This window comes from Ixodes scapularis, unplaced genomic scaffold (genome assembly GCF_016920785.2).
Source record: "Ixodes scapularis isolate PalLabHiFi unplaced genomic scaffold, ASM1692078v2 PGA_scaffold9__187_contigs__length_104089568, whole genome shotgun sequence".
Lineage (NCBI taxonomy): Eukaryota > Metazoa > Arthropoda > Arachnida > Ixodida > Ixodidae > Ixodes > Ixodes scapularis.
In genome coordinates this window covers 30,363,631-30,377,181 of record NW_024609884.1, presented here as the reverse complement: position 1 = coordinate 30,377,181, position 13,551 = coordinate 30,363,631, and the positions used below count along the sequence as shown (strand labels likewise).

Sequence of the window (13,551 nt, the reverse complement as noted above, 5' to 3'; positions counted from 1 at the left end):
TACCTTTTGACACCTGCCTCTTCTTCATTGTTCCCGCTTGTGCCAGTAAATTAGCTACGGTTCAGAGTAACAACACTTGGCCATATTGTGGCTTAAAATCATGGTTGCCAGTTATATGAAGCTTTATCTAAAATCACAGGAAACGCTTTTCCGTCCCTCACAAATGTTTAAACAATCCGCGACAGAGCACTGCAATATTGCATCAGCTTCCTAGCACCGCATCTAATGCTGAGGAAGTCGTACTTTTGGATCATGATGATGGGCAGTTGCGTTTGCTCTGAGCAAGACCCAAAATGGCGGCGCCCAAAACAATCTTGGGGAACGGAGTGCCGATACTTTAAAGCTCATTTAGTGACTCTAGGCATAAAGTGAACTCGGGTGTATTCTTTTCCTCTTCGTCTTCATTGTTTATTGATTTCAATCATATCGAATAATGAACACATTATATCACGCTACGCTTGTGTAATTATTTGTCTTAGATTTATTAGCCTGACCCAGTACTTAAACCATTCAGTTATCGATAGTAAATCTTCCAATATATTTTTTAAATGTGAGGGTAAAAAGACGCGGAGATTGATGATAATACAGACGCCAACGCCGCCCTCTGAAATTTTTTTAACATTAGAAATCAGCAGTTCGTCTGCCATCCGCCAGGTAGCGCAACAAAACACCCAAAGAGTTTTTAATTTTTTTTTTTAAATTAGCTAAGCTCTACACCTATTAAGAAACCAAAGCAAGATCATTGTGAAAATTTAATACATCGCAATGTATATCTATTCCAAACAATAAATATTATTAGATGCCAATAAATCTGTTTGATGTCCAAAAAAGATATGCGTCAAAACAGGTAAGTTTGAAACGCTCCTGGAGCGTTATGACTTTGAAAATTAAAAAAAAGCCATCATCTACCTCTTGGGCAACCATTGTAGCTCTAAATCTTATGAAAGATTTTATCATAGTTCAATTATTTCCTCAGCGGCATTTGAAGTACCATGACTCGAAGCACAAAAAAGTGCTACGTTTGATATAAAATATCTAAACAAACAAATTTTACACAACATTAAATTTTTTTCTGCATATTACCAATTATAAGCACTCCATCTGCAACTAATTTCATTGCCCTAGCGCGTGCCTTTAAAAACATATTTGTGCTGAAAAATGTCAATTTTAAGGCAATATTTGGAGGGATGAAGAAAACAAAGAAGTGCAAATACCAAAAAAGTGTATCGTTACATTCTGCTCCGACATCACCTTAACAAAACTGCTATATTGGAACCGTGTTAGCTTTAATGGATCGTTCATAAAACATGAACTAGCGGAGCAAGTGAGGGTTCGCGCCATCATATTCGCAACGCTACAAATGCGCATGAACGGTAAAAACCAACACATACATAATATCAAATGAAAGAGGATTGCGTTGCCTTTCGAATGACATCAATCCCACAAAACAGTATTTAAAAGGAGATGAGTAATGACCTGCCAAAAAGTACCTAAACTGCCACATTCAGTGGGACCGTGGCCTTAATTGCTATATAATTAAAGGTTTGAAGGTCAGTTTTCATGTGCTCGGTTCGTCCGAGAACGTGGATATGTGCCGTGAAAAGGGAAAACCAGACACCGTCGAACCACGATTGCTTGGGCGGGAAGCACTTCGGGTTGAATTCACGGATACCTGTGGTCATCAGATTTATTTGTTTTGTTCCAACACGAACGCGGGAAAACCGTCAAGTTGTACGAACCACCTACGGACTACGTTCAGTGCGCCTTCAAGTTCAAACGGCCACCTGGTCGTTCGAACTGTCGTATGCTCTTTCAAAAGTTTCTGCTCGTCGTTTGCTCTTTCAGACGACACCGTCCCGTAGACCAAACGTTAGCCCGGTAATTGCGATAAGAAGTAAGTGCAGGCCTCAAAAGACTTTTACGTTTGAAGGTTTGTGTTGTGTATTGTGTGTATTGGAGGAAGACACTTATTGTTACTAATTTGTAGGTTTATCCACAGGAGGAGAGTTTTTTTTTTTTGTTTTTTTGTCTTGTTTTATAACTGTAGCAAGGTTCTTTAGGGTGAAATATAGACAAGATACGTACAATGTCCTTCGTTTTTCTTAAAACATGTATTTCCAAAAGAAATCAAGAGTTCATATGCTTATACTAAAAGAAAAAAAAAAGAAAACTTAGTTAAAGAAATGAAAGAAAGGGGCACGCAACAATCACCATGCCTTGGAACAACCATGCGCAGCAGCGGGTCTCGTGTCTGGAGCGGTCGTTGTCGGCCCACGGTTGTGGCTGGCAGTCCGGAGCGGGAGCGGCTGGCTTCCGTCGATGACCCAAGAGTACACCGTGCCCAAGAGTCAACGCATCATGTGCTCCCGCAGTAGGAAGCCGGGCAGCGTAGATTTCTATGCGCTGCCCTCGCCGGGACAAGGCTTCTGGTCAGACAGCAGGAGCGAGCCGCCGATTGCCCTGGTCGATGGTGTCGTTCGGTTCTAGCCCGTTCTCCCGGCCAGCCCTTCGCACGCTCTTCGTGCACGCACTACCCATCTCTTCTCTTCTTCGTCGTCTTCCCTTGTCCTTCCAAGCCGATCCATGGGTTGACACACCCTTCTTTTGCACACTAAGTCCAATCATCACAATAACATTTCTTTCGGCACCCCCCTCCCCTTCTCGCGGGGAAATTTTGAGGGGATAAAGGGATAGACACACATGGGCCGTATGCCATAGTGATAGCGAGACGTTCGAACATGTGTTTTTTTGTTTTTTTTTTAAGTGCACGAGGCTTCGTCCTGCCCTCCCTGCTGCGTTTTGCTGGCAAGGAAGGAAGAACGGAGAACGAACGAGGTGAGTCATTTTCGATGCGTACAAATCGATGAAGCAATAAGCATACGCTTAGAACGTGCCTGAGGTGTGCCCGCAGATCACTATGTCACCACTTCTGCGGCGAAACCCGTACGTCTTCTGTACACGATGGACGAGCAGTGGGACTGCATGACGAGGATTATTCAGTGTGAACGACAAGCTCGATGGCATGTGCAACGAGCACGGCAAACTATGTACATAAAACAAGCGCAGTAACGTGCCTCTACAGGAACAGCATTTGGCCAATACAAAAAAAAAAAAAGAAAGAACACTTATACTTTTGCCGGTCATTGAGAGTTTCAACGTGTCCTTCGTTGCCATTTTCTTCGTTATCAACGCGCCTCATCCCATCTCACCGCACGCTGACATCATTCTCCCCCCCCCCCCCCCCCCCCTTCGCAATAAAGCAATACGTAGAATACGAAGCCAACTAGCGAGAGTGGGAGAGCCCTCAGGCAGCAAAGAGCAGAAAGAAATGAGATCCGATGATAATCGAACATCTAAAATTCAATACTACGGGCAAAACAAATCGGAGAAAAGGGAGAAAATACGACGACTGTGTTCGTCTGACTTCGTCTTTCATCGTCTTCATCGTCTTCTCCCGTCTTTCTTGTTTTGCTAGACTCCTAGAGTCATGATCGAGGTGTGAGAGTAGAACTTCCACGGTATCCCATCGCGGAGAAAGAAACCTTCTGACCCATACAAGCAGCACGAATGCAAAACTTGGCTCAACGGAGGTCATCGCCCTCGCCAAGACAATGGGGGAAAATGTTGCTCGTCGGTAAATTAGTCCGGACGGATGGTACGAACAGCTGGAATCCGAAACGACACCCAAATGAGGTGAGTGTCGCCATCTGTATTCTGCCGGTGGAAACTAAAAAATAGAAAAAACCTCCAGACTCGAACCGCCCGAGGGGGCGATTCTCCCTAAGAACACATTTATCGTCCCGCGAACAGCCATTACATGTAGCTAAACAATCATGCTTACTTTTCGAAGTATAAAATAAATTAACAAAAATTATCAGATTATCAGGGCGCAGCAAGTTGAGCCTTACTATATCCGCAACACCAAAGGTGTGCATTTACTCTCCGTTCAGCTGTTTCACATTTTCACCGTCACGCTGCGGATATTTTCGCTGCAGATTTCGACAAGTGCGGGATTCTCCTTTCTAAACCGCATTTCTGTCTCTGCCGTTCGGCAGTTGTCAATTTTCAAACATTTAGCTTGTATGTATCTATCTTGGCTTGTTGTAGAGCAGACGCGGTATGTCGCTACAAATAAAATGCCCACGTTTTGCGCGCGTGGTGTCCGTGCGCTCGTGAAGTAAAATATTATATAGTTAGTGACGCTTACAGTATTTCCTTGTTGATTTATTTTCCTTATTTCATTGCCGAGAATTGCGGTGTGTGGTGTTATTATTTGAACGTGACACTGTGTTACTTGTTAGCACACTGTCATGCATGTAGTGGTTTCATGCACGTTTATAAATTGGATTTAACAGAATTACATCTTGATAAACAGAAGGCACATGCTTCCATTCTCACGCCCGGGATTCCGTACCGTCATGCATCATCGTCCTGATAGTGTCCGTCACAATCGTTCTGTTGGAGCTTTTAAAACCGAAACTGAAACTGATGCAGCCCAAATATGTTTTCTGTGGCAGCGTGTTAGACTCGCCGTTTACTTTTAGTAGTTTTTGCATTAAACGAATTGTTCTGATGTACCTTGCGAATCGCATGCAAAATATGCTTTTTGTGCTGTTAAAAACCAGCAAATTATAAGCTTGCTTTTAGTACCCTTACTTTATCGGTGCTGTTATATTGTTAGAAAGTACAAAAACGGGATGACCAGTTCTGCGTATCGATCTTCTAATTCCAAGGTTTTTGAGGAGTAAGTGACTTTCAACAGTCTTAAATGAAAGCTTCACCTTCCAATTCCGAACAAACGAGTGTGTTAAAAGCCGTAATTTTAATAAACGGGAAGTATTTACATTCGCGCGTTGTTTGTCTCGTATCACAACTTGCACTGCCTGAAAACACACGGTCAATAACAGTCTGGAGCAGACAGACATCAAAGTCACTATTAGTTTCGCGACAAATCTTACAGTGGTCAGATAAAAGACTAGAGTATGAAACATTGTTGGTGAGCCGTCGCACGAAAGTTATTTGAACGGCTCGCAAATTTTTGCTTTTCGACATTTTCACGAAACAAATGCAGCACTTGTCTGCTCTTCGTGACAAAATACATTGGCAGAGCATGCAAATACAATTTTTTGAGATTCATTTAAGATTGCTTACATGCATTTGTCATAGGCTGTACGTCCAAGCCGATAAACTGGCCTGTCCAAAAAGCAATTTCTTGCTTGCCTGCCCACTTATGTTCAATGCCAACCACTTATCAGCATGCGCTGCGCAGCAGACAGTCGGATTTTCTTGAAGACTCAGCTATTTGTTTAATCGGGTTTAGAGTCATCGGAGATAACAGCTAGAAGGTTGTGACAAGTGACATTCTTAGTGTGTAAAAGGGCCTCTTTCAACAGCCGAACAACCGCTGACTGATGACGGCCATAGCATGAAAATATGTTAAATTAATTGGCATTCAGGTTTGAAATAAAAGAGCAGTTCACGGAAATAAAGTTAGAATAATATTGGATACCCATATGGATGTTTTCTTAGGTTCTGAAAGTTGCAATAAAACTGTGATATTAGTAATTTAGCTAAAACCCAAGCTTTTATTTCACTATGCACGTCAATGCCATTTTACACACAGAATTCTATAATGATGCGAAATTGATGTGTAGCTGATATAGATACCTCCTTCAAATAATTGAGCTGAAGTCATCAAGGTTATTCCCAAGTTTCCATTCGTTAAGTGTAAAGCTCATGTCGTTCGAATATAAACTTTATTGGCCGCGCCCTTGTACAGTTGGAGGGTCCATAAGAAGGTGGTTACTAAACAAGAAATTCGGCATCAAAATTAAACCTATAGCACAGCACAGCTGTACCCAATAAAGATGATTTAGAAATCACTTCGCAATAGTGAATTTTCCTTCCGTATATCTCTGATATAAAAGATGATCACAACGGACGACACATGGAACTCAACAAAATGTCGCAATCTACCGCAAAGTTGCATACTAGCCGCAGTTAAAATCGGAAAATTTTAGTGCTTCAAGATAGAGTTGTTACATGAGCATTCACCAAATTATTTTTAGTTTGTTTGTTTTTTTGCTTTGTTTCAATACTTGCAGCGTGCGCGTGCACCATCCGGCTCTAGAGGAGTGCCTTTCTCCTAAGAACGCGGCTGGGCTCTGAGACGGAGCGAAATACTCATAGCCACGGTGTCTACTTCGCGGGTGTCGCTTCTCCGCAGCACACCAGTGCGCTGTGAGAAGCGTACTCAACGAAGCTAACTAGCCCGCCGGAAAAGGCCACGAACTAGAAATATTGTGGAACTTCGGAGCACTGTCAATGTTCGCTACGAAGACAGAATCGAATAGTGCGTTATACCACGCGATAATCTAAGGCAGGGGTGGCCGAACTGCGGCTCCCGAGCGGCATGCGGCTCTTCGCGGGTCCAAGTGCGGCTCGCGGCTCCCTGGTAAGCGTGCCCCCATTGCCCTCCTGTGCCCCCAAAACAAAAAGAATTCTAAAATTACAAAAAAAAAAAAGCTCACTCTTGGCAGCCTTGTACTAACGTCACTGTATATGCTCCCGTAGGAGCAGAGTAGCGCCATTAATTGATGTTCGAGTTCGCCGACAATCCGCGCCCCCTATTGGTTCACGGCGATCACGTGGGCAAAATTTTGCCCACGTGATCGCCGTTAAGTAGCGCCATTAATTGATGCTCGAATTCGCCGACAATCCGCGCTCCCTATTGGCTCACGGCGATCAGATGGGCAAAATTTTCCAGCGCTTTCGCAAGAGGAGCATTGGCGTGGTATCAGCAGTCATTGTTTTTGCAACATAATGAGCTTTTGAAAGGGACCCAGATTCCAGGGTGCTGCGCTTTCGGGTGTAATTACCGGCATCAGGCTGGAAAACAGCCTTTTTGTATCACGGAAGGCAAGAAACGCCGAAAACGACGACTTTTGTGTCTGTCGCGGATCAGTAGAAAGGACTTCACACCCACCTGTTGTACTCAGCTGTGCGAGGTAAGTTATATTATGGCGATAATCCATGTAACAGATTGAAGAAGCTAATGAACACAAACTCCGATGTTCATTTTTGACGAAGATCAGTTGTCTGGACGACGGAGCGACGGCAAACGGAAGCTAGCGCCAAATGCAGGGCCTTCGATCTTCGCCCAAGTCACGGAGAGCTACTCTTTTAAGAAGAACCGAGAAAAAGGTATACTGTATGCATAGTATTTAAAAAATACGCGTTAATCGACGGCTATTGTACAGACTTGCCGCTAGCTCGCAGTGAATTTCTCTCGTCATATTCCTCTATCACGTTTGCTACGCGCTCGTACGATACCGCAATGCTTGTCACTCATTTACTATACGCTCGTTTTATTCTGCGCATGTTACTTTATTAGCGCGTCTTAGCTCGGAGCACCGGAAACGAAAATTCGCGTTGCAGCAGCAAGGGATCATGGGCTCAATCCCCACCCCTTCCCGTTTCGATCTAGATGAGAATCGTACTGGCCCGCTTTTATGTATCACTACAGAGTGAAGCACGTTACAGACCCCAGGCTAGCATGTCGTACTGCACTGGCTAACTGAACAACCTCCACGAAACGTTGGCCGCACACTCTAAAAGAATCCCGTGCGTCTACTTTCCCGCACAACACTTTGAGAGCCAATCACCGCAACTTACGGAGGCAGCTCAGCGAATGACGATGCCGAATCATATGTTCAGACTAAAAAACGCAGTCTGAGTTGTGACATTAAGCATTTTGCATTGCTGAATGTCACAACTCAGACTGCGTTTTTGGACTAAACATATGTATCGGCATCGTCATTCGCTGAGCTGCCTCTGTAAGTTGCGGTGATTGGCTCACCTAGTGTTGTGCGGGAAAGTAGACGCAAGGGATGTTCTTAGAGTGCAGAACCGCACAACTGCCGCCTACTCACCACAGAGTCTGCTCTGCCGTCAACTACCGTACGGTGATTTGGGCTCCAAAACAAAGTTTTTTCGCTTGCTCAGACCATAACGAGTGATGCAAATGCTTTTAGAGTGCTTACCTATGATATTAAAAACAGTTTTTAGACGAAAAATAGCCTAGATATAACGAAACTGCCGCTTTCTTCTATACCCGATACGCTCACCATGCAAGAGGTGGAGCCTTTTTGGCATTCGTCGTTAGTCGCCGAGTGAGGGCGCTACAGTTGGCGTTACTCCAGAGCCGTATATTGGGAGAGTTTGGCCAGTGGGTGTGGCGACGAAGGCGCCGGAGAGAAGAAAAGCAAACGAAAGGGAGGAGAACGCCGAAGTAGCGAGAGAGAAGGAAGGGAGCTGAGAGGAGACGACCGCCATTTTTTCGCAACGCTGTCGGAGACTGGTCGGAGAAGATTACTGCTGAGGCTACGCGTCGTCTGCAACGGGCCGACCTGTTTTTCGCCTGAATAAAAGTTTGTGGCCATACGTCGAAAAAACTTCATTTATTAGCTTTTTAACCCACCGAGGAACAACAGTATGTCCTTTTCTTGCCAGAGCCAGCGATATAAAAGGAAATAATCGAGATTTAGATGCCAATCCCATGCATTCCGCCGGGACAATGAACGAAAATGGCGGCCCTCCCCACTCGGCTGCGAGCAGCCGAGAGTTCGCGCGCATGCGCTCATGCCTCTCGCTCTGCGCCGCGTGCTGATTGGCTCGCTCGGGACGAGAGCGGTACGGCGGCGAGATCATAGACTGACCAAACTTTCCCCAGAGCCGTATATGTAGAGAGTTTGGCCATTCGTTGGGAAGTATAGGAGACAAATGAAGCGGCGCCATTGGCCGAAAGCGGGCTGGGCGTGTTCCAGGGCGTCTTCAGAAATTCGAATGTGACCAACCAGAAGCCGGAAATAATACCCTGGTGGTGGTCGCGAGAAACAAACCTGATAACTGCATTGGAGTAACTCTCGATGGCTGAAAATATGGTACACGTGATGTTTTAATCACGCTCATCAGAAATGATGGTGGAAGAGTGCGACTACCGGAACGATCGACATAATCTGTACGCCAAACGCCGAGGGCCAGGAATCTGCCGTCCGAGCGGTCACACTCTGTCCGCGCAAAACAGAGTTGAGCGGCGCATTCGTTTCTTACATCTTTCTGCATGATCATGATGAAACAACACGTGAACCCTATTTTCAACCACAAAGAGTCACTACACTTCACTCTTACGCACTTATTTAAACCATATACGAACATAGGCCTTCGATGATCGATCGGCTCAGAACTGTTTCTCGCTACCACCGCTAGGGGATTCTTTTCGGCTTCTGGATGGTCAAGAGAGCATGCCAAGCCCTCTTTCCGAGTCTACCGCACGCCCTGGCTCTGCCCGCGCCTCCCATTGACCAAACTCTCTACATATACGGCTCTGACTTTCCCCATATGCACGAACTCATCTCTGTTACGTCACGGCGCGGTGGTGGCGCGTCGGACGCGCTTCCGGTCCGGGGCTGTGGGCGGAAGCGCCCATCTGAGACGTGTATTCCTGCGCTGTTTTGAAAGGAACCAGACAAAAACCTGCCTTATTGTCAAAATGCTGCGAGGCTGTACCAACCCAAGCAACCACGTATGTCCGTCGGACGTCCGAACAAGAGCCGAATATCCATTGCCAGGGAAGGACGTCCGTCGGACGTACACTGGACATCCGTTTCCGTACGTCCAAATTCGGACTAATAGTGGACGTCCTGTGGATATACAGAAATGGATGTCCGAGGGCTGTCCATTTGTGGATGTTCGAACATATCCCAATAGGTATTGGGAAACCATTCAAAAACAGTTACTTAAAAGTGGTCCCATTCTGCACTAAACGATTATCATAACAGAACCTTTTTGTGCAGAGGATATACCTTTCCCTAATGAAGATAGGTTTGAGGCCCGCCCCGCCCCCCCCCCCCCCCCCCCCCCCAAGATTCTTTGACAGATTTGATGGCCCCTTCAAGATTTCCTGAGGTCTTAAGAGGTCCCATCACAGTATTTCCTGAAGTTCCATAGGGGCCCATCACAATTTTCTTTAAAGTAATTTTGCAATCATTTGATTACATTTTACGTAGTGATGTCGCAGTGCCAGTTGGCCTTATGTTTCGTAAGCTAGAAGGAAACAAGGATGTTAGACAGCAAAATAGTTTTTTATTTGCAATCAGAACCAGGGCAGAGGCACCTTTCTCACACTTGAAGGTAGATGCCTACTCTCCCTTAGAAGTGGTGCACCTCTCCTTTGCGCGGCGAAGCCACTCCTTGACTTCCGTTTCCACCTCTTTTTTCGTAGACTCTTTGCAGTGCTTTGTCCGCTTTATAGCAGCTGAAAGCAATAGATGACCCTCATAGTACAACTTAAAAAGGCAGGGAATTGCGTTGCAAACTTCTACTTACCAAAGATCAATTTGTACAGCTTAAGGCTACGGAAAACCTTCTTCCCTTTGCGCCCATCCATGCTGAACTTGGCTGCAGCTTCGTCACTAATCAGGTGTGCAAGCATAGACCTTACAGTTGTTTTGATAGACAGGTCCCCAAGGGAGGTCAGCTCCACAACCTGGAAGGAACGTACAGAGCACGACACAGTTAATACGAACAAGACATAGCCAGTTTTCGCTGTTTTACTCTGACCAGTGAAACGCTATCCCCAAAGCTACTTATATCATGGAAAGGGTTCATCTTGGGGCAATAACCTTGGTTATAAGAAAATGCAATCCTCAATTCACTGTCCATGCAAAATGCCAATGCCGTGTTTGAGCACATAAAACGTGGGGCTGGTGCCTGGGGAACGTAAGACATGACATAAGGAGCATTACGATACCCAGAAAGCAAGTATAGCCAAAAATGTTTGGCATTCAAGGTTAGCTGGATAGAAAGAACCTGAACATGAATGGGTTTACAGCTTGTATTAACTGGGCTAGGCTTTACAATTAGCCAATTCACACCCCCTCTTTATCTCCGAGGCCAGTATGAGTGAACTGGTGATACCTTGAGAAAGATTGAATGAATGTGAGGGCCCAAATTTTATTTTATTTGGGCAGTTGTTTACACCTCCTAGTCATTGTTCTATCTCATTAGTCATTTCCCATGCTCTAAGATCTGGAACTGTGGGACAGAGTTGCCATTTGAAGAAATACGGAAGTAGTCAGAGCTTGCTCTACACTCATGAAATAATGCTAAAGTATAGCACCATTACAAACACCTTTGTTGCTTACCAGAGAACAGGCAGTCTCACCCCTTCGATGCATCTCGATTTAAAATCACAGCTTGCTCCTAGCTTATTTGTTATCTGCATGTCTTAACCTTAGCTGCACACTAGGGATAAGACATAACAGCAAAGCCTAGAGAATGCAAACACCAATACTTGCCTCAGTAAGTGACAAAAACTAGAGTATGGGCAGGCATTGATAACAGCAATTGCTTACCAAAGCCTCACTCGTGGCATCTGTAAGAGCGCCATCAAACACCTCAATTGCTTCAGGAGTGTCGAGGGGATCAACGAGGATCGGCTGGCTGGGCTCTACAACGAAACTCTCACGCGCTCGTAGCAATGTCGAAATCATGTCCATTATCTCCGTCTGCTGGCTCCTCATGACGCTCATCCCATTCAGCACCCGTCGCTGAAACTCTGCATGCAAAGAAAAGGCTTGAAATAAATATTGGCAAATAAAATTAGTGCAGGCAGGAGACAACATCCTACTTACCAGCAGCACTCAAGATCCTAGCAGTGGCCCGCAGATCAGCTAAAAAGAAAAAAAAAGATGGCAAAAAGTCAAGAGCTTAGCCATTTCAAAACTATTCAAAGTTGTGCAACCATGCTGTGAAAGAAAAACAATTGAAATCAAATTAGCTTACCGCAGGTCGAAGCACTGGTGCTAGGCGTCATGTGTTGCATAGCCTGCAGTGCTGAAAAAATTTAATGAAGGACACACAAAATATCTTAATACGCAGCTGCAACACAATTCTGCAGTAAAGTACCTTGATCTAATCGACTGGGAGCCGACATCCTTGTCAATGTTTGAGATGCGGTTGAAAAACCACTGGCATCTACGAAGATAAAGACAACTGCAGGCGCTAGATGCAATAAGGGTACAAGGTGACTTGGATTGCTTCTCATATTTATTTATGTTATTTATTTATTTGGTACTTCTGAACTGCCCTTCAAATGCGTAGAGCACCTGTCAGCGGTGCTCTACGCATTTGAGGGGGCGTGTCAATCCTTGGAATGCTCGAGTTTGGCACACGCCAGACAGCTCACAACAACAAAATGGTGGACGAAATTACGTCGGTGAAAACACCCTATAGCTACCTTTATCTTGTGGACTGGGAGCCAGCGTGTTTATCGAAGTGCTAGACGACTGGGACGAACCACTAGCACCTGTTTGGAGATGTCTGATTAAGTTGGGAATTGGTAACATTAGAATACAAAAAGCGAAAAACCATATAAGTGGTTTTCAGGAGAAACTGTACCTCGCATTAGTGCAGCTTGCGACATTTCACTGTGTATTGATCTTGCCGGGCTCGCACTCTGTGATTCCAGTCTCTGGCTACTGGCTGTGAAAAGCGACCAGAAAACCTCAAATTGTAAGATGAAAAAAGTACAAATTGATCTCCCAAAATATAAAAAATGCAGTTGTGCCCCAACCCCCTATATAAGCACATTGTTTACGTAAAACGACAGATCAAGTACGTCTGACGACACACCCTAGACTTATCAAGTGCCAGGTTCGAATTCTAAGCTAAAGGTTAAGAAACAGTTGCAACGGTCAACAAGGCTGTCAGCTGCAGAACAAAATAAAAATCAAATAGCGTTACGCGAGTTCTGCCGTGCGCAGAGCGGCATCGGGGCTTCCGGGAATTCATCCGAGCTTGAGTCGGACTCGCTCCAGCGTGTGGGGCGAAATCTCCTACGCTTTGGGCGTATCTCCTCGTCCGAGAGATCAGATGTGAACCGCGACCGCTCCAACTTAGATCGCCCTTCTTCGTAGGAATCTGTAGTTACATAAGAAAAAAATACTTACAATTAATGAACACTGCTGCACGCATGAAGAGATGCAATATACTCACTGAATAGTCCTTTCACAGTCACCTCGAACTCAGAAAACCCTGGTCCTGGTGGCCCCCCCTTTCGCACTAGCTTGACAGCCTTATCGGTGGACACCTTCGGCCATAAACAGTTGTTTCCCGTGACCCACGTGCAAGGCACGATCTCCACCTCTTGGGTTAGCCTAAATTCCACAATTGCATACATCCCTGAAAATGAACAGAAAAACTGATGTGAGAAAGTCATCAACACTAACCGGATCTAAAAAATTATGCAAAAGCTAAACATTTACCTTGAGCTGCTGAAATGGCGGCGGTTTCACGGTACCGTCGCTTTCACCGACAGTAAAACGTAAAACCCGGTCGTGGTAACACCAGAGTCCAAACCACGCGCTCCTAGAGCCGACAATGCACAAATATCGATGGATTTCGTTGGCTATGGATTTTAACGGATATGTGACACTAGCGGCACCTAGAAAAGTTGAAAACTACATGACGTCGGGGTTAAACATCAATAAA

The 13,551-nt window shown here is 45.1% G+C and overlaps 1 protein-coding gene across 3 annotated transcripts; it reads right to left on the bottom strand.

The window, feature by feature from the left end:
- Positions 1-10,033: 10,033 nt before the first annotated feature.
- On the bottom strand, positions 10,034-13,488 carry LOC120836620. 3 transcript variants are annotated; one of them, XM_042287140.1, is made up of 9 exons: positions 13,326-13,488; positions 13,057-13,242; positions 12,805-12,981; positions 11,968-12,543; positions 11,845-11,895; positions 11,694-11,732; positions 11,415-11,617; positions 10,387-10,546; positions 10,034-10,315 (listed from the first exon to the last, which is right to left on the bottom strand). In XM_042287140.1, exons 4-9 carry the CDS (start codon positions 12,104-12,106, stop codon positions 10,200-10,202), a joined length of 708 nt encoding a protein of 235 aa, XP_042143074.1. In that variant the 5' UTR covers positions 12,107-12,543; positions 12,805-12,981; positions 13,057-13,242; positions 13,326-13,488; the 3' UTR covers positions 10,034-10,199. The 3 variants fall into 3 exon arrangements, with proteins under 3 accessions (XP_042143074.1, XP_042143073.1, XP_042143075.1); XM_042287139.1 differs by having other exon boundaries at positions 11,968-12,367; positions 12,460-12,981; positions 13,326-13,449; XM_042287141.1 differs by having other exon boundaries at positions 11,845-12,367; positions 12,460-12,543; positions 13,326-13,449.
- Between the last annotated feature and the right edge of the window lie 63 nt (positions 13,489-13,551).